This window comes from Aspergillus homomorphus (assembly GCF_003184865.1).
Source record: "Aspergillus homomorphus CBS 101889 unplaced genomic scaffold BO97scaffold_25, whole genome shotgun sequence".
Classification (NCBI taxonomy): Eukaryota; Fungi; Ascomycota; class Eurotiomycetes; order Eurotiales; family Aspergillaceae; genus Aspergillus; species Aspergillus homomorphus.
The window spans coordinates 348,539-369,438 of NW_020291911.1; the positions used below are offsets into that span (position 1 = coordinate 348,539).

Consider the following 20,900-nt stretch of genomic DNA (forward strand, 5'->3'; position numbering starts at 1 on the left):
AAACGGACACAGGTCGGTCGTATTGCAGGGAATCCAGGAAGTAAGTGCAGTAGTTAATAACAGGGATCATTATTGATTAATGTTCATTTCCAGTCCTGCTCCCAGATGGATCATTATTTTGCCCTCAGCCGAGGAAGATCAAAGCTGAAAAGGGCTAGTGATGTCGCTCATCTCGGTCACTAACCTTTTCCTGGAGAAGTTTCTGGGTCTTCTACGGGGCAAAACTAGTCCCCTTTGGGTAAGGCTCCGGCATGCCACGCCGGAGATCTGTTCGTCATTGTTTGGTAGCACCGTCGACTGGGGAGACGCTATACTTGACAGGGTAATGGAAACGACCGGGGGGTGGTTGCGTTTCTGTATTTTGAGTTGTTCAACAGGGTCGATCATACATGACAGTTCTTGGGTGGGATGGACTTGGATTGTTAGTATGGAAAGTAAAGACGCACCTCATAACATCCAGACCATTCTCCTATCCCGATAATCAAAAATCAGCATGAAATCATTCGGCTGACACAGCTGATAGTCGGAACACACACATGCACACACACACACACACAATGGTTCGCGGTAAAATTACTCCATGTGGTGTATAATACCCGGCGCGAAGGATGATCTACTACGTCCCTTCCCCTCCGTCGCACCCTAGTACCCGAAAGGAATGCAATTTCCGTGCACCCGTTCAACTGGGAGTGGGAGTTCCTCTACTCGTCAATCTACCTTCAGCATAATCCTTGTCCATACGTGATCAGATGTGGTGGGTGGCGCGGTGGGCCGGAGAGAAGCAGAAGGGAAAGAGAAAGAGGCTGAAGCTATGGCCAACCCACCCACCCACACACACGCACACACACACACACACACACACACACACACACACACTTTACCCAGGGCCGGCCAGAACGATTTGCGATTGTGTCCCTGATCCTGATGATCCATTGATCCTTCCTCCGATCCTGATTTACTTTTGGATGATGCAGCTGTGCTTATCACACCGGTTGTCACCGCCTGCTGACCGATCGACTTCAATAGCGACGGAGTACACTACTCAATATGTTTCAGCGGCATTATAGGAAGTAGTAAATCAAGCTATGCACATAAGCCCTTCTGATCCAGGGGCACTACTGAGTATACCTCTCCCCTAGATTTAGGATAAACAACAGCATTCCCAATAATAGGATCACCTTAACACCCGATCTATACCTTCAGCCTCCAGGAACCTGATCCTACAGCCACCGAACAAAACCAAAAAAAAAAGTGCCTCCACATGTGAACAAGCCTCCAACAAATAGCAATTCTTAATCAATCCAATAAAACCTCACAACATACAACATTGAAAATGCACCCAAGACATTAAATTATGATGGGACGACCAAAACCCACTCCGACAACCACCACAAAAATCCAATTTCACTTCCACCAATAACAGGAGAACATTACCGCCCCGCGGGTGGGAGTTTAAGTTTTATTGACGTGTCAAACTGAACCTTGTATGGAACTAGTCCTTCCCTCCTCTTTTCTCCTCTCCCACATAGCGCACAGTGGCACAGACAGACAGTATGCTCGCTGTCAAGCCCAGTGTGAACTCCACCCCCCGATAACTCGGCCAAAACATATCTAATGGGTTAGGCGTAGGTTTCAAACTACTGACAGTATCCTAGAACTAAATCCTCTCATTTACGAGTAACTAGTCCATGCTGAGAAAAGAGCTTACATATCAAGGCCGTGCGACTACCGGCAGGAGTACATCGGGCAAAAGAGCTCAGCTCGTGCCAAGGATGCGCATACTGTACACAAGAAGTGGGTTGTGGGTTGTTGATTGACCTGACTATGCGAGTCATGTCCCGTCGGCAAAGTTCCGTCATGCCCACGTTCTGGCTGGTAGTCGTTGCGCCCGTGTCCTTTCTTCCCGCATTCGTTGTGTTGTTGAGATGCCTCCGGCACGAGGTATGTGGGTTTGGGTTCTATGGAGGTTGAAGACTCGTGGTTCTGTTTATTTCCTTTTTTGTTTAAGGAAAGAAATACGATGGGAAGGAGGAAGTATGCAGGTCAGCGCGACAGATACGAAGATGCCATCCTGTGGCGTGGGCGGGTATCAGGATGGAGCGAGCTTGAGAGGAGGCGTTAGCTGAAAGGAGTCGATCGTAGTATGAAGCTGTGCTAGGGGCAAAGGACCGTCCACTTTCATTTGTATACCAGATTAGGTGGTAGGCTGTCATTTGCATATAACATGGGACGGAGTATCTATTCAGTTGTTCGTATGGAGATACCTCGGTTAGTTCTCTGGCTTGGTTCGTATACGCAGGACACAAGGTTTTTGCTTTGCTGGAGCTTGGATGGCTAAGTTTGGTCATGTACTCATGATCGGTTAAGTTGGCGGTATCATAAATTAGGAGAGATATATATCCGGAAGTTTATTCAAGTGACGATGTCGTCAGAATAGAATGTTTTATCGTTCAACCATGCAGTCTAGATTGTTAGTATATTCAAATAAGTCTCTCTCTCTATATATAATGTGCACACATTCGTATCACACATGATTATAGCGATATTTCGTTGAGACACGACCCTTCGTAGGAATTGCCGTATCCCTCAGCGTAAACCAATCTACTACAGACAGAACCAATGCTCAAGGTCGCGGGCAAGTCGCTCGGAACGGTAAGGATTGCGCGCATCAGACCCAAACGATAAAGGAACTGCTTACCTGAGACGAACGACAGGCGCTTGACGTCGGAGAGTCCGAGCCTAGCTCGCCAATGTTCTTGTAGGGTCTCCCACCCTCATTGCTGCAGCCAGACAAGTCAGCTTGAGACTCCCATCCTGATCTCAAACAATAACCTGGTAGCATGACACCGGTCCCCAAGGCCTAGGATGATCCCAGGCGAGGGGCCACCATACGCATGCCAAACGAAGCCAACCATTCCTTTACAATCCTCTGATGGAACCCTGTGGCGAAAACCTGGTTGCTTTGAAAGATCTGACTAAAGCGTAGGATCACCCACACACCCACCATATCAGACGCAGGAGCGACGATCGAAACGCACATCCATAGAGCCCGAAAAGGCCCAGACTGGATGGCAAAGCAAGAGTGCCCCCTCCCTCCCTCCATGGCCCAGCTCAGAAGACCTGTTCTTGGAGACTGGATGCCCGGTTTGGCCACATTCATCGATCTTAGTCTAGCTCGGGTTAAGATCCCTTTCTCTTCGAGACAATAGAGACGGATATGAGTGGTACGTGCATGAGTATCATGACGTGATATGTGGTGGACGACCAGGTAAACAGTTGAACTAGGCTACGCCTTTCCCTCATGGAGTACCGGAGAGAAAGGCACACAGAGAAAAGGGTCGGGAGTCGGACGTCGGGTCCGGTTCCATGTTGATGATAGATCCATCAATTTCCGCCCCGTGCAGACAACGGTATTGCAAGCAAGCAACAACAAGCGGGCGGGCGAGTGGGCGGCCATGTGGCCATTGGGTTCGTCACACCATGGATCAGATGGTGACAAGTCTCTTCACTAAGTAGAAAGTTGCTGGAACTGGAGAGGGGGGAAGGTCCTGAATCGGGAATGAGGAGTAGAAAGCAGTTAGTATAGAGGCCCGCAAAGCACATGGCAATCTCGATGGTGATACAGTACAACGGCAAGCCAGGGCACTATGCTTGATCTGGCAGGATTCCCCATCTAGTCTTCCGAAATGTAAAGGTCCAGAAGGAAAGGGAGGGGCCGTGGAGAAACGACGGGGAAAGAAGGAGGTGCAGTGGACAGACAGGGTTAATCCAATACGACGGACTCGGAGAGAAGAGTGATCAGCGGAAAACAAAACCACCGATAGTCATCAGTGATATGGGTTCCTCAAAGCCCATTTCTCACTTGCACTTGAAGAATGAAGGGAGGTGCCTAGCCTCCTCGTGGAGTCTCAGGCATATTGCTTCAAATGCCGCCGCCGCCCCGCCTCGTGGAGAGAGAGAGTGTGTGTGGCCTTACGCCTGACCCACCGGCACTAGGCCGAATATGAGATCGCAAGCGTTGAAGCGAGATGGAATGGATGGAGTGTTGCTCGCCTGGCTCGATACGAATTGCCAGGGCAGATTGTGGACAGCCGAGCAGGAATGGAATGACCAGACGGCTGTTTCCAAGCTGATTGCAGGAAGATCACCACCGCCCATACGTAAGTGTCCGTAGTCAATGGAAGCCTGGAGCACCACGAGCCGACCGACGCGATCCGGGTCGAACGAGCTGAGATGCAACCAGATTCGATGCAATCGGAAGATGACTCCACCACGCACAGGTCAAAGTGGAGATTCGGCGCCCAATCTCCGGAAGTCCTGTCTGGCCCCGATAGTGCGGTGTAGATACCGAGGTTCTGCCTCGCCCAGGTGAGTATCCCGTAGATTGATTAGGATAGACAGTCCCAGAGCGCTGTGTAGCAACCATAGTAGCATCATCCTCGTCAATATCGCTGCGAAGCCTGTCCGCGTGTCTGTCCAATGCAGTTAGTTTGCCGGAGAATTGTAGAAGTCTGCTCCGGAGTGTAAAGTCACGGTCATGCGGGCCCATGCAGGAGCAGCAGGAGTAGCAGGAGCGACAGGAGCGACACTGAGCAAGCTCCAATGACGTTCTCATCACACGTTCGACGGGTGGTGCGGCAGTCACGCAGCCCGTGGAGTCGAGTCGTTGAGGATCGACCGCCGCCGGCCATGGTGGGCGAGATTGGCTCCCGATCCTAGGCTCTGGTCTCTTTGCCTGAACGTCTGACATCGGCTACGGTAGGCATAGCATGACTCGGCCCAAGGTTAGTAGTAAGTAGTTGCGTTACAACGCCATTTCCACCTTCCTCCGTGGCCGAGTAGCCAGAGCAAATAAATTAAAAACTTAATCTGCTGGAAGTCTGACTCGGAACCGAGGATATTCCACAGCATCGGCAAGCAACCAAGGACTCTGGTTCACATGTCTCTATTTCCTTGCAGCTGCGGTCTATTGCTGAATGTCACCCACTGAAATCATTTGCCCTATGTTTCCTTTTGCGGGTTGGTTGGTTGTGGTGGTTTGACTTCGCTCCCCCAGGATCCATGCTTACTCATGAACAAAGCAATGGCACATCAAGTGATCAAGACAAGGGTTTAGGATTACTATGTATAGATGATCGACTCCCTTCCTCCGGCCGGGGGACAGCTGCATATAACAAACATTAATATTCCGGAGTAATGTGACGGGTCAGTGCCGCCCAGCCCTAATCCGACCGTGTGGCGTACTCGGAGACATGTGCAAGAGCAGGGGAGAATTAACTCTGCTAAGCTATGTACAATAATATGACATGGGTGTAGAGTGAGTAAATGGGCAAATTCGAGCAAGATAGTCTGCTTCCCAATCGAGGCCCTAACTAGACTAATCGCTACTCATATTAGTCTACTCCGTAGGCATGCCACAGGTTGGAGATCTTGGAGACTAGAAAAAGAATACCATACGACTAGTAACACACTACTGTAGGCTTGTCAGAAGGAAGCGTCTCGATGGTGCATCGGCTTTGTAGCCAAACTCGGGAAGGGCCGGCCGATGCTGCAGGCGGAGCCGACGTCTGCCACGTGAAATGACCAGGGTCCAGACTCCAGAAAGTCCGCTAGGACCGCTTCTAATCCACAATCGGCTTGGATCGACCGACGCCCGCTCCAGCAGTTCTTAGCGAAAAAAAAAAAGAAAAAGAAAATAAATATTTTACAGAAAATAAAATAAAAAAAGGAGGCCGGCCCTTGTCGGCCGGTCGGCATTTTGTTTTTCTTTGGTGTTCAGGGGAGAGACGAGGGACTTACCCCCCCCCCGCCCCCCGGCAGCTTGCACTGTGACTGTGTCATGACTAAACTAGACCAGGCTGAGACTTCCCAGGTCTGAAACTATCATCATCATCTTCATCGTCATCATCGTGATTGCCCCTGTCCTATTTAAAGAGGTACAGTACACTGACTAGTAACTGGCCGTAGACACAGACCACCATCCATCCAAAGGTTGATTGCACCGCATCGGGAGGAGGTCGAGTTTGAAACCCACGACGCAACCCATTCCCACTTTCCCCTCCCTCAATGGATCCATATCTCTCTTCACATTTCAGAACTTCAGACACACAGATAGTGATACACAGTACACACAGCCCCCGAACCACGCCCCTGGCTGCCTGGCTGCCTGGCTGCCTGGCTGTTCCTGTTCGTTCCCCACGAACCCCACCGCGTCCCTAGTCGGGCTCCCTGATGACGATCTGCGCTCGACGCCTTGACTGGCCAACGTGGCGTTCGGGGGAGATGCTGGTTCTAGACAAGCTGAAAGCCGTCATTCCTGCCGGCTGATTGAGAGTAGCGGTAGATCGTCTCTTTTTGTTGACGATACCTCCAATCATAAGTCGTCCAACCATCGATCACAAGCTCACACGAAACTCTACAGTGACATCTGTCAGGCTTGTCAGGCATCGAATTCTAGATTTCACTCCTCCCATCCTTCCCCCGTTCAAGCAATGAGGTGCGATCTATAGTTGAGGCAATTATACGATAGGGGAGGATCCAGGGAAAGGAAGGGAAAGGAATGGGACGGCTCAAGCCGTCACACCCCAAGCGCGGTGATGATTTGCTCCTGCATACGGACGGCGTCCATACGAAGGGCGCCTGCGGATGTTAACGATCAGCTGCTGTGACTGTGAGGTTGCAGGAATACGAGATCGGAACGATGCTTGAGCAGTGGAAAAAAAGCAAAGTGAAGAGCTAACAACAACCATCGCACACTCGATTTTGGTGCGACGGTGCAGAAAGTACAAGGGACGAGGGTGTACCGGGTGGAGGGTTAGAGGGTAGACGCCGTGCCGAGTCCTTGGGAACCGTGCTCTGTTTGTGCCTCAGGCATTCACAACCCGCCCCGTAAGCGAACCTGCGAAGCGAGGTTTCCCTCCCTTAAACTCGTGGCCGCAAACCTGAAACCGGCGCCAACTCTGGGTTTCTGAGTTTGATCGACGACCTTGCCGCCCGCCTCTCCTTGGTTCCTACGTAGGGTCGAGATCAAAGGGGATGGGGGCCTAGAAACTGGGATCTGGGCCCCGGATTTAACGAGACAGGCGAGAGAAAGCGACCGCTCGTCGCTGGTTCCCTGTTTGCTCTTGGCTATTAAGTAAACTTTCCAGAGCAATCAACTTGACTTTCGGATGTCATGGTTTTTGTCGATAACTCCGGCTGTTATAGCAGGCGACCGCCGGTCGGAGGGAATCGATGGTGGTCGAATGGTAAGACATCGCAGGAGCAGAATGTCTGGGATAGAAGATCAAACTGACTCGTGGCCATACGTACCTGCGTTGTAATACTGGCTGTGGTTGAACAGCAGAGCCTTCCGGGCAAAGATGACCCGAACAGAATCGTAGATACCCAGTGCGAATCATTCCATCATGGTTACTATTATTAAAAGCATTGGTTATCAGGGGAGAACGCGCTACTGTTGATACCCGCCACTAAGCGGCATGCAGTAGTATTCCCGGCGACTATGTAATCGGGGTGGTGATCTCGCTCGCGCTGAAGCGGTCAAAGCTGGGAGCGTTGGAGAGCGTTGGGATGATCGGCGCGCGTATCATTGTCAATCTCTATCAAGCTGATCTCGGAATTTCTCCGTCGGCTGCCCGAAAAGACTGCCACTGCCGAACACTGACCCATACATCCATCACGACGAAACGCTAGGGGGGGTAATGGAATGCAGTGATGCACTATGGGTATGGCGTAGGTAAGGAGTCCATACCTAGTAACGAGACCACCCCAGAAAAACAAGCCGAATGCATCACATTTGATTCAGTGTTCGTTCAAAGCCTGTCACTCCGGTGAGGTTACCGCGGGACGAGCTGTTATGCACATACGCGTTTCACGGCAGTCCCAATTTTTCGGTCGACGCTGAGGGGGAGGGATGGGATGGTTGCAGGCACTGTACAGACAGAGTGTCGTGGAATGTACCCCGAAAGAGCAATTATACGCATGAGTGAGGAGATCCTGTGTGTCTGTGTGCCAGTTCCTCAAACTTCAGGCAACCCCCCCTCTCCCCTCAGAGTTTCCTTGGCCTAAGGTGTCCCGCATTTTTGACGCGGTCGGGCGGGGGGGTGCCTAAGCGGAATTTGCCGAATAGCCCCAACCAACCCCCCTTTTTGGGTTGAGGGAAGCGCCTCTCGCGCCCGCGAATGCTGAATGAATGGAAGAACATCAGTTCGTCGAGATATCCCAGATCAGGTAGCTGACTGTTGGTCCCGAGTCCCCTTTTTTTTCTTGGTTTTATTTTGGTCAAGATGTTCAGTTTAAGCTCAGATGATTGACCCGTTCCACGCGCTTACGCAAAGGCTATCTATCTTTACAGCACATCATGTGATGTATGTTCCAAGTCATCCGTGGGTTCATTCATCAATGCGATGGCTGCGCGAGCGTTCAAATGTTCTTAGAGAAGTATCAGTTTAGATCATAAGCAACTGCATACTAGTAGTCACCGGATCTATGGGTTTTTCTTCCTTCTCTGCATATGCGAGAGTCCAAACTAGCTAAGAGCAATTTCGAGCACAAATTATGTATCCGAGTTGTTGGACTCGGAGCAATTCATCTGTCCGCGCACCCACTCTTCAAGCCGTTCGGCGTTTCTTCTGGAATTGCTCTCCCTCTGCGTTGCTCACGGAGCCGGCCGATGCCACGCGGAATTGGGTTCGGAGCTGGATCTTTCCCCTAGCATTCCAGGTTTCAGTCGCAATTGCGCTATACAGAACCATATACACAATTCCCACGCATCCGAGCTTCATCTAGATCAAGAGGGAGCGGTTCCAATCCACGGCACCGTTTTAAAGTGCCCCTTGGTTTCATCATGTTCCGGAAGAGAGGGAGCGTGAGAAGAGCGTATAGCCCAAGCTCAAAGACATTCCCAGGCAGTTCCCATTCCGAGGAACCGAGAACCGAGCGTTAAAGGGAGTGAGTGCTAAGTGAAGGTCACAGCAAACAGCTTGATGGAACACTGACTCCAACTGCAGACTGGCCTCAATCTAATTTTTTACCAAATGTTACCTCTATGACTACAGCGCCTCGAAAACGTAGGTCGAATTGGGCATTGGGAAGGGGACGAAGGAGGCTCCGAAGCCGTGGGACGGGGATGTGACTACTCGTACCAGCTGGGCCCTGGGATGACATGGGAAATGGCAAGACTCGATTGGAACCCAGCTGCCTGGAAGACGATTGGCAGGCCCGTCGCGATCGAATAAGGCTGGAAAAGCACATGGGAAAAGAATGGAGACCGGACGGGTGCGACTAAGCTCTATGAGTGATAGCAATTCCTGCACTTTTTCCAGAGCGTCGCGCAGGAGCCGACGGGGCCCGCGGATTTGTGCGGATGCAATAAGTGACCGGGTAAGCTTCGCTTCGCCGACTCCACGAGACCATATCCCATTAAACGCCGTCTCTCGTTTATTAAAGTTTGGGACCACTGGGGAATCACACATGGGAACGGGTCTCTGGGTGGGCGATATTGAGTGGTCCTACGCGTAGACCTGGCTCCATTCTTCCCACAATGCTCCCTCCCTCAGCACTGCAGCAGCAGCAGCAGCAGCAGCAGCAACGGCATCAGCATCAGCATCGTCATAGTCACCACCACGCGAGTCGTTAGTGTGGTCTTCAGCAAGGAGAATAGATCCAAAAATGACCTTCTATTGGAGACGATCGTCCGAATCAAATTAAATCTCGCAGCAACCATCTGCCCTGTTCGTTCTTCGCACCGGGGTGCATGGTTGATAATGATGATGTAATCCGGCGTCGCCGACGGTTGGCATGGGTTTTGGCGGGTGAGCATGGTTGGCATGTCTATCACCGTCGAGGATCCCCCTGCTTCGGACGGACTGGACTGTGCCATTGTGATGCAAGCTGTTTCCAACCTGGAGCTTGGCAAATGAGTTACCCGGACGGGAACATTACCTCATTTGACGCCTGAGGCGGTCTTCGCCCCTCAGCGACCGGCTCAGGAACAGTACGTATGCAGTAATCGGCTGGGGCGGTGTGACCCGCCACTATCTGATGATCTTCCTCGGGAAGAGGGGAAGGGAGAGGGACATGCAACAGGAGGTCGCAGCTTCTATTGGAGTTAGGACGTGCCACGCATGCTTGCTTGCCTGCTTGAGTTCGAATTGGTAGTTAGTCTGTGTATCTGAGTGAACCAGGGGTTGAAGAGCGAAGAAACGAACACCAGAAGGGTCAGATGCTCAAGCATGAGACGATTCATCTGGCAGAACTGATCTTGAAAAGAGCCAAAAGGGAAACTCCTCTCACCTCTGCAGCTCTACTGATGATCACCAATTAGTCGAGTGTCCCACCTCGTCTCTGTAACCCTTTCCGGATTTGCGTTCCCTGGCCGGCCGAGGTATTTTGTCTCGTGCACAGGTACCGAACCACCAGTAGCCCAGTTAGCAACCAAGGGACATCCCGAAGCCAGTTTCTTGTCTATTCTTATTTGGGTCTTTCCTTTTGACTTTCAGTGCGAAGGCTGCGTTTACATCAGCTGTCGCCTTCTGGCTCGAACTCGTACTGTCGACGAGTTCGACCCAGCAAATCCACGGTCGATCCCAATGCATAGACGATTGACAGCTAGTGTGCATTCGGTCTCCTCATCGGCACTTACATTTGGATCGGGACTTGTACAGCCCACCTACACGACAACAAGCCGCGCATGCCAAACCAAAAAAAAAAAAAAAAGTTTGGGCGCTTCAAAGTACGAGAAACAGGTCCTGGACAGGTTTCTTCGTCGACGTCATGATCAGACACCAGTACAGTCAGGTCAGTGATTAATCACGGGAGGGGTGGCAGAGAGGGGCGGGCGCTCTCTGGCCTTGAATCAGGCCTTCGGTCGATGCCTTAGACATGGATTACATGCACTTTCATTATGCATAAGCTCTATTCATGTGTTCATTCCTCCTATTCCTCGCCTTGCGGTTGGTCAGGTCGCATTTCCGCTCGCTGCACAGGCCACCCAGTGCCCAAAAGTCAAGCGATAAATCAGTCGCAACTCGCAAATAAGCAAACAAGCAGTCCATCAATCACACTCAACCCTAACTCTTCGTTAGTCAGCCACCTCCTGGGCTAGTTAACTAGGTTTCTGGGTGCCTGCCAGTGGTGGTGAGGCTTTCAGGTCCCGAGTAGGTCCTCCTCGCCAATTCTTGCTCTATCTGTTTTTAAGGTTTGCTTGGTGTTTCTCGTTGGCTGTCAACGCCACGATAATCTCCGGGCTGCCTCCCTCACACTAAGACGATCCCTTCCTTGGCCCCCAAAGCAAGCGATGGGAGAAAAGGGCAAGGGTTACAGACCGGGGCACTACAGTAGGCGACTACTAATCGTCCAGGAATTCCCTTCTAGGCGGCCCAGTCTAAGCTATTTCGGGTTTAGAAGGGCTTCCAAACCAAGACCTGCCATCCGCGCATCGTGCCGCAACTCCGTCATCCGGCCCCAAGGGCTTGGTTGTGGATGGATGCAAATCACGGAGTCATTGCCCTTTTAGAGTTGTGTCGATTCAGTTCACCTTGATCAATAATCCTACGCTGCTCTGCTCGATATCCATCTCCTGATCTACAGCCCTGATTTCGGCGCCGACACGCCTCTTTCGGGGTGGTGGTAGGTTCCTCCCCCCTTTAACGAGGGATGAAGGGCCCCCCCCCGTAGGCTTCCTGCGCTCGATGATGCTGTCTGGGAATTGGTGTTCCCGCTAGAAGCCATAGAGAACGGATCGAAATTAAGAACAACCAGGGTTGGGGTGGAAGCTAGGACACGCGCTGGATCCCACAAACTGGCGATCTCTACCACAGTAGCCAGGTAGATCTCGCCTATTGTTAAGTACCGCTGGCTCTGCTGAAGTCATCATGGCTGTCGGCTACATCTGTACCGCACTGAGGGAAGCCCTTGTGTACCTGACATTTCTCGGGCGGCAAATGTTCCTCCACTGATCTACGACCGCCCCCTCCGAGACAAAGGGACCGACCGATCTACAGATGGATAATGATGATGATGATGATGAATCATGGTGGGAAGTTGGTCTTGGAACATCAGATCAGGTTCTCAGGCAAAATGTGTATGATCGTGCGGCAACGATCAGCCGTTTATGGGGCATGGGATCGTTGTGACAGGTAGAACCTGGACGGAGGCTAGCCGCTTTTTCTCACTTTCCGTTGGTCTTCTGATTTTGTTTTATTTTATTTCTTCATTTCCTGATTCCCCGATCGGTTGCCGAGAGGGTTATCTAGTCGATTCTAGGCATTACCGCGATGATACCGGGTGGAAAGTGGCATGGATTAGAGGGGGAGGGCACCGGCTCGTTTCCCCCCCTCCCCCCATGATGGATGATGATCGATGATTGATGAATGATTCCTGGCGGGCGCCTGATGGAGAAGGAAAGGTGTCCGTGGATCTGCACTAGCGCCAGAACTTACTGTAGCCGAGCCCCGAAAGTACCGTTGGTTTCCATCGGCCGATCTGTCGGCCTCCGTACGACGCAGTTACGTACGCCCGCGGGTGTCGGTCTTTTCAGGATGATTTTTTTCTCACTCACCCCGTAATAATATATTAAAATCTATATCGCGTTTTGGCGCACTCCTCTACGAACGGAGGTCTTGCCTACTTCTATACTTCTAGACTACTAGCCATTAGTTGACGGAAGAACAATAAGACGAAAAGTCTCCGACCTGCGAAATCCTTCGAACTGGCTCTTGATGTCATGATCCTCTCTTATTTTCGCCATCGGGTAAGTAGCTAATTATCGCAAGGTATTTTGCTGATTCAGCACACGGGCAGAATAGGCATTCTCCCGGCAAAATGCGGTTCTTTTAGCCTTCTTGATCTCTGGAACCAGCCATAGCCTTGAGTCGACCCAGGGTACGGGTTTGTGCTGCGGATGTGGACAGCGGAGAGGCGCACGTTTTTTTAGCTCTCGTCGAGCCTACCCAAAACGATAAGCTAATGGCAAACCATCTTTCTTTAGTCGCGTACGCGACGGAGAGAGGGGGAGTGGTGGATTGTGTGGGATTGTGGAGGCGAGATACTTGGACACCTCCCCGAGTAACTTCCTCAGTAGTCTAGTACCTATCCTCGCATTTGCAGTACCCGAAAACCGACCAGTATGATCTTCCTTTCGGAACTTGATCCATCTCTCCTCAAATGAGAAACCACCAAAATAATTAAACGAAGGCCGGGAGAGCCACACCAGCGCAAGACATTCGCGTGTACCGGGCCAGTGGTCATTAATTAAGCTTTGAGACGGAGGTATCAGCCCTTGTCGAAGCGAATCGAGAGAGAGCGATGATGAGCCGGGCTTGTGGCCACTGCGGGTTCGGGGAAATTCCAGTTAAGATGGGCTTCTTCTTGGACAGTAGTAAGTAGGTACTAGGTAGTTCTAGTAGTACCTACTGTAGGTTTAGGTGTAAGCTGCGCATTGAAGGCTGCTTGCTTTGAACCGTACAGCAGCAGCAAAGCGCGGAAAGGGGGGGGAAAAAGAAAAGTAAAGTTAATGTGTAGTACTGTCACTCACTCACTTATTCCCTCCCTCAGTTGGCATTCCATGAATCCCAATGGGGGAGGTTCGCGGCGGCCTCTCCCGCTTCTTTCTCCTTCAGCAGTTCCAATCATTCAGTTAAGTTTCTTTCTTTGCTTTCTGTTTCTCGGCTCCATCTTCAACTCTGTCGCTCGCTAGGTTCCACTCGTCGTTTAACGCTACGGCCGGAGTATACCAGCGCTATAATTAACATTTGGCTTGATGTGCAGGTTTTAAATAAAATATTTAAAATTCTTTTCTTTTTTTTCTTTCTGTCCAGGATAGTACAGTACAATTCCATCTTGCCGCCCCCCTCCACCTCCCTCTCCCACCTCTCCCACCTCTCCACCCCCCATCTCCATCTCTCCTCCTCCCAAAAAATAAAAAATAAGAAATAAAATAAAATAAATCATAAAATTAAAATAACTTTTTATTATTATTATTTTTATTTTCTTTTCTTTCTCAAAAATAATTCCACGATTGTCAACCCTGCATCTCCACCATCGCTCTGGGTCTATAAACCAGTTCCTCCTCCTGGTTCTCATACCCACCCCCACCCTGTCTCGACTACCGTGCCTGGATTGTTTCTTAGATCGGGGTCTCTTATACCCCGTTCCATCAGTTCCCCTCCAGACTTCATATATGAGCTCTGGGTAGCCGCCATTCCTGAAACTCAAGAGAAAAAAAAAAGATACCTTTCCTCCTCCTTCCCGTTTCAGCCTTGATCTCATCACCACCATACCATCACTATTACTACTACCACCACTGACTCTCACCTACTGTCGTAACCACCTCACTCAACATGGATCTCGCCAGCCTTATCTCCCACCCGGGACCAGATCCCCTCTCAATGTCTATGTCCAGAGCCTCTTATAGCCCCCCTGCGCCTCGTGTGGCTTCCTATAAGCGCTCGTCGAACTCATACTTCGCTTCCGTGCCGATATCTTACTCCCGCGCCGCGCAACCACCGCTCTCCCCGCCGGTCGAGGATTCGCCTCCTAAGTTCTCTCTACCTTCCATCTCGACCCTGCTGGAAGGCGCAGATGCTGCGTCCATGCATGCAGCTAGTATGTATTTCCCATGGCTATCAACACGGCCTGCCTGGACCATCTACTTGGCCAGTGCTGACTAGAATAATGCAGAGCGTGCAAGAGTCACCCCTCCAGTGCAGCGCGAGCCTGAGTCCCGCCCGCCGTCGCAACCCTTCGACTCGATGAAGGCCAATGGCCCCCAGATCGGCTTGCCGCCTACCCCTCCATTGCGTCCGGGTTCCGGCTTCAACAGCGCCAGCCATTCCCCCGCCTCATCCATCTCCGCCATCAGTGAGGGCGGCGTTGTGAGTCGCGCAGAGCCATACACTCAGGCGCCGGTGGTATTCCCCAGCCATTCGGATCGATCGTCCATCTCCAGCCAGGGCTCCGTGGCTCCTGTATCCGCCGCACCTTACGCATCGCCCGCCCCCAGCGTCGCTTCTTACTCCTCTCCCATCGAGCCTTCAGCCGCCTCCGCGGTCTACTATCAGAGACCGGCATCCTCTTCCTCCACCTACCAACCATCCAGCAATGTGTCTCCCACCGCTGCTGCTCTGCCCGCGCCTGCGCATCAGCAGATTATCTCACCTGTTACACCTGCCTGGCAGCACCACCACTATTTCCCCCCCTCCAGCACGACCCCCTACCAGCAAAACCACGACCGATACATCTGCAGAACGTGCCACAAGGCCTTCTCGCGACCCTCAAGTCTTCGCATCCACTCGCACAGCCACACTGGAGAGAAGCCCTTCCGTTGTACCCACGCCGGCTGCGGCAAGGCCTTCAGCGTGCGGAGCAACATGAAGCGCCACGAACGGGGCTGCCACACCGGCAGACCCGTTGCCACCGCTATGGTATAATGGGCTCCGATTTGGAAAGACATCCCGGAATCAAAGTCTGAAATCATACCACCAAACACCTAAGAAAAGTACAAAGCAATGGGGAAAGGAAGCTCTTTTCTTCTCCCCGCAAATACTCCAGTACCCAAGACTTCCCAGCGACACTTCTGCACTGATTGCTTCTTCTGATGATACCCTTTTATCGCGTGTTCCATACATACATTTCGTGTGTTGATTTTATCCCTTCTCTCTGCTTTTTTTTTTCTTGCATCCAATTATCTTTGTTTGCTGCAAAAAAAAAAGAAGCTAGGGGCTATGGTGTATCACGAAAGAGGTCCTCCATGCATTTTCTTCTCTTCTCAACCTGTGTATACTTGGAATGATTGTTTTCTTTACTACCCATTCCCCAACCATTCTTATTTCTATTATCGTGCGAAGGGAGCCGGCGTCGCTTGGGTTATGGTTGCGGGGGAAACTGGTTCGCCCTCTCCTGGCAGCTAGAGGTTGTTTCAGGGGAAGGGCGGAGAGGGAAGCACTGGAGTCCGGAATTTCTGGTCTTGACTCTGGAGCTTCTCTCTCTTGAGATTATTTTTTTTTTGTTTTATATTTTTTTTTTCTTATTATTTTCCTTGTGTCATCTCATTTCCTTTGTTTATGACGTGACATGACCACCTCTGTGAACAAGATCATTTACAATAAAAATAAAAAAGATCAAGATCAAGATTACTCTGTACTGTTGCCTCGCTTAGACTGTGACTGTAGATATGGTCCGCCGGAGGGCGGGTTGAGGAGGTGATTGGCGTATAGCGTCGGCCGAAGGCATGCATGTAGATTCTCAGCTTGCGCTTGAGGATTACAGATAAGTGAGAGGGTCCGAGTCGGTGCTCGTAAGCTGATGATCATCATCCATGAACAGAACAGGGACAGAACACCAGAAGGTAAGGAAGAATAATGCAATGCATATATGATCACGACTAAGATCTGTCTCAATTGTTCTTTTGTTCCCTATTTCCCATCCGCCCCGAACTCATGTACATACATCGAAAAAGAATAACCGAACCTGCTAAAAAAAAGAAAAGAGCATCGTAGCCCTTTTGAACCAACTCATCATAAGTTTTACTTAACTATCCAAAGGTATCATCACAAGCGAGTCGAAACTCCCGCAAAGAAACCGAAAAGCAAAAAAAAAGAAAAAAAAGAAAAAAAAAAACTCCCTCAATCCAAGCATACTTACATATACCTATGAAACGGAAACGGACCAAGTGATGCATGTGACTTGCCTCAACCGTAGACTCCAACGTCCCCATTGCTCCTCCGCGCACTCTCAATGGCTCGTCCCTTGCCCTTGCCCCGATTGTTCTTCTCGGCCACCGCTCTCATCTTCTTGACTGCATCGCCGAAGTTGACGATATTGTAGTCCTCGGGCATGTGCTCTCCGCTGTAGATGCAGAGAACGCGCATGCCGGGCTTGTAGGTCAGGCCGCTGAGGAGCTTGGGCGTGATCAGGAAGTACTGGCCGCCGCCGCCGCTGTCGGACGGGGCGCAGGCGATGTCGACCAGGCGGCCGTGGACCATGCGCTCGTTGCGCGGGTCCATACCCTGGTTGATCTCGTCGACGACGCGGAACGGCGACGCGGACAGCGACTGGAGAGCCATGAGGTAGAAGATCGTGCTGACGGCTCGTTCACCGCCGGATTGCCGGTGGGCATCGAGCAAAGACAGATTCTCGTGCTCGCGGAATTTGACGTGGATCTGGATGGACCACTGGTCAAAATGCGTGTCCGTCACCTCGCCGTTGGGGCCGGTTTCCTCCTCGGCCTTGTCCAGGGTGACCTGGCCGGCGCAGCCGATGCGGGCAAACGAGTCCGAAAATGCCTCGCTGATGTTCTTGATGATGCCATCCAGCTTCGGCTCCCACTGGCCTCGGATCTCGTTGATCGCGTGGTTGTAATCGGCGAGCTTGGTCTCGAAGTCGGCGAGCTTGCTGCGCAGCTTGTCGATCTGACGGGCCCGTTCTTCGAACTCCTTGATCACGCCGCTGTTGCCGCCGTGCGTGAGCTCGAGGCGCGCTTTCTCGGAATCGATATCTGCCTCGAGCTGTTCCATGGTGTGGTTGGCCAGGGTGGGTATCAGTTCGGCCAGATCGGGTTGTGAGGCAGAGCCTGAAATGACCTTTTCCGCTTGTTTGTACAGTTTTTTCACTCGTTCCGTGGTGTCTTTAATCAGCTGTTGGGCCTTCTTGACTTCATCACGCTTTGCAGTCAGTCTCTGCTGGTGCTGCACGTTTCGCGCCTTGAGTGCCTCTAGGTCGGAGATGCCTTCGATGTGTTGGAGCTTGATCTTGATGAGCTCGTCGTGCAGTCTGTTGAGGATATTGACCGCATTCTGCGACCCGTCAGCGATGTCGTTCGTTGTCTTTAGCTGACGAAAGACTTACCGCATATTCAATCACTGCCTCGGCCTTCTTCATGGATACTTGGACTTGTTGTTTGCGAATGCCTAGGACTGTCGATTTCACCTCGTCTATGAATCTCTGCATTTCACTCAATTTCTTTTCCTCCTGGCCTGTTCCATGGCATTAGCATTCTGAACAGCACCGATCTCGTATCAATTTCAACTTACGTATCTTTTCTGGGATCGCTCTCCAGTGCGTAAGCGCCGTTTGCTTCTCGCCCTTCTCCTGCTCAATTGCACGCTGCGAGAGTTTCAAGATCAGCAATCATACGACTGAAAATGGATTCTAAGATTTTGCATACCCTCTCGTTGTCAATGTCCTCATGTCGTTTACCCAGCTGACTGAGTCTAGCTCTGTCACCATCCATCCTCGCCTGCAACTCATTTGTCTCTTCCTCGAGTGATCGGATCCTCTGCATTATGGCTTCCTTCTCCGATGCATCCACCGGCTGCGAGGTCCAGACTTTGGCGGGTTTGACCGGTCTCACTCGAGTGGAAGTTGCACTAGGGCCATATTCCCGTCGTCGGGTAACCGCATAAGTCTGCTTACCTGCCACCCAGGTGCTTATGGGCCCATTCTCTATCCTTGTGAACTCTTCATCACTGATATCACGAAGGCGAATAGGCGTCTGATGCAGGCGGTTCTCGCTACAAAGCATAGCAACCACGGGGTCTGGACCGTTGAGAAAGTCCGAGGCCCATCCATCGAATCCAAGCTCCCGAATCTGCGCATCGGACATGCTTGGTCGTAGACGATCCAGGGGAATCGAGCAGGTGCGGATACTAACATCAGAAAGCCTGAGCTCCACCAGAGCCTTCTGCAATGTCCTGAAGTCATTCCGCGTTTGCGTAGTGAATGCGGTGAAGTCTGTGCGTTGAAGTAACGATTCGAGAGCGTGGGCAAATTTAGGATCCTTGACTGAGCAGGTAAGTGTTGGAGGGCCAAAGACTTCTTTCTCAAATCGGGCCTGATTTTCGCGAACCCATTGGTAAGCCTTGACAGAATCTTGGGAGAAGCGTCCCAGCTTTGATTCCTGCTGCCCAGCTTGAGAGTCGAGATTCTTTAATTGTTCTTCGGCCTGCTTTATTTGATCCGATGTAGATTTGTGGGCTTCTAGAAGAGGCCGTCTTTCCACTTTGAGTTTCTCTGCCTGTTCTTCAATCTCGCGGAGCTCCATCCGTTTTTCCCGCTGTCCGAAATTAGCAAATGGCCCTGAAATTGACTCAACCTACTTACAATTCTTTCATTATAGGAATCGAGTTCGAAGGCTACGGGCTGATCCTGTTCTAAGGAACGCCGGAGTTTGTTCAGGTTTTGCTGAATTTTACTGAAATTCTGCCGGTGACTCTGACCACTTTTCTTCTCGGATTCAGCCTGGTTATCCAGATCCTTGAATTGTTCCTCGAACTGCTCGATCTTCGCAGCAGCATTGGAAGCCTTCTTCTCTGCAACTTCGAAGGTCTGAGTTCTGTGCTTGATCACATCATCCAGTTTAAGACAGTACTCCTGCCTTTCATTCGCGGCCCTCAGTGCAGGTTCCAGCTCCCTCTCAAGCTCCGTTAACTCCTCCTTTTTCACATCTCGCTCTCTTTTCATCTCATTGAACTGTTCACGAAGCTCTTTGTACTGCGTGACAGGGCGAGCAGATTCCAGCATCTCAATCTTCCTCTTGATCTGGACTCTCTGGCGCATCCGTTCCACGTCAGCTCTCTGCATTTCTTGCCGTTCCTCGAGATTCGTCAACAGGTCTCTGTCGCCCTGATTGTCCGCCTGCAGCTTTTTCTGTTCAGCTCTTAGGCTCTTAAGATTCGCGTGCCACTCGACCATTTCATCCCCGGCTGCGGCTCGCTGGGTCGAATTGAGGAGTTCGATGGGCGTGAGAGCAGCAAACTCGCTGACTTTATCTTGCGGTAGGAATTGACAGAGATTATCGATCTGGATGGCGAAGGACTGGGCGAGTCTCAAAACTTGCTGACGGGAAGCCTGCTTCCCGTTGATCATGAACGAGCTCTTGTTACCGTCGCGTTTGATTGTCCTAGACACGACGGGGTTCCGACGATAGCGCGGTCCACCCGCAAGCTCGATCTCGATGATGGCTTCTCGACAACCGTGCTTAACATATTCGCCAGTGTCTTTGGCGCGACCAAGGTGCTGCAATATGAGAGCTCAATTAGTAAACAATGCCGAACCATCGAAGAGACAAAACCGAGATAGCAGTTCATACCTGCGGTCCCCATCCAAGCCCTAGACAGATCGCACAAACGAGAGTACTCTTTCCGGTTCCATTGGGCCCAATCACCATATTCAGTTTCGGACCAGGGAAGAACTCCGCCGATGTATAAGTGACAAAGTCGGTGACTTTGATGCGAACGATGGCCCCCGGTTTGTAACCCTCGGGTGTTGTTCCGTTCACATCCGTCGCTTGCGGCCCTGTCGCATTAAACCCGGGCGTCTGAGTACCATCCCCGCCGTCAGCCTGCGTGGGATCTGAAACGCTGCCATCCTCGTTGCCATCTCCCGGTGTCCCAAGTTCCTCGGAGCCCTCCTCCGATTCGCTGGCATTGTCTTCTGTTCCCCCAATACTCTGGCCATTGATCTTGGTGCCTGATTTAGAGCGCTTGTCGGGATTCGCGTTTCGAGGCGTAGAGTTTTGGGTGGTTGAGCCGGAGGACGATGTCCCGTTGCTGTCCTCCGCATTTCCGTTTGCCAGGGCCTCATCTCCTCCAGAATCATCGCCTGATCCGGAAGACAATTCTTCCGATCCCTCATCGTTCAGATCGTCATTGTTGGTGCTGAGTCTGGGGCGCTTGCTTGGGTTGGATGTTGTTCGTGGAGTAGGATTTGCAGGAGCCGAGCCGGATGAGGATGTTTCGTCGCTGTCGTCCTCCTCCTCCGAGCGGGTGCGACGGCGAGGAATGGACCGTCCGGAAGACATCCTTGAAGATGCAGAAGCGCCGTAAGACCTATCACCGGCGCATTTGGAGTGGAGAGGGGGGGGAAGAAAGGAAACTTGTGCTGCCAGCCCCGCCCAGTTGATA

General features: G+C 51.5%; 3 protein-coding genes across 3 annotated transcripts; 1 reads left to right on the forward strand and 2 right to left on the reverse strand.

Annotated features, from left to right (window-relative positions):
- Positions 1-3,972: 3,972 nt before the first annotated feature.
- Positions 3,973-4,691, reverse strand: BO97DRAFT_425990 (uncharacterized protein; the record flags this gene model as incomplete). Its single annotated transcript, XM_025697106.1, has 4 exons — positions 3,973-4,228; positions 4,279-4,355; positions 4,424-4,472; positions 4,621-4,691. 4 exons carry the CDS (start codon positions 4,689-4,691, stop codon positions 3,973-3,975), a joined length of 453 nt encoding a protein of 150 aa, XP_025550193.1.
- A 9,648-nt stretch (positions 4,692-14,339) lies between these two features.
- On the forward strand, positions 14,340-15,428 carry BO97DRAFT_348304 (C2H2 finger domain protein; the record flags this gene model as incomplete). Its single annotated transcript, XM_025691882.1, has 2 exons — positions 14,340-14,604; positions 14,680-15,428. 2 exons carry the CDS (start codon positions 14,340-14,342, stop codon positions 15,426-15,428), a joined length of 1,014 nt encoding a protein of 337 aa, XP_025550194.1.
- A 1,260-nt stretch (positions 15,429-16,688) lies between these two features.
- On the reverse strand, positions 16,689-20,897 carry BO97DRAFT_478885 (DNA repair ATPase SMC5; the record flags this gene model as incomplete). The annotated part of the gene is made up of 6 exons (XM_025700651.1): positions 20,087-20,897; positions 19,099-20,013; positions 18,164-19,051; positions 18,030-18,102; positions 17,845-17,972; positions 16,689-17,792 (listed from the first exon to the last, which is right to left on the reverse strand). Exons 1-6 carry the CDS (start codon positions 20,795-20,797, stop codon positions 16,689-16,691), a joined length of 3,819 nt encoding a protein of 1,272 aa, XP_025550195.1. The 5' UTR covers positions 20,798-20,897.
- Between the last annotated feature and the right edge of the window lie 3 nt (positions 20,898-20,900).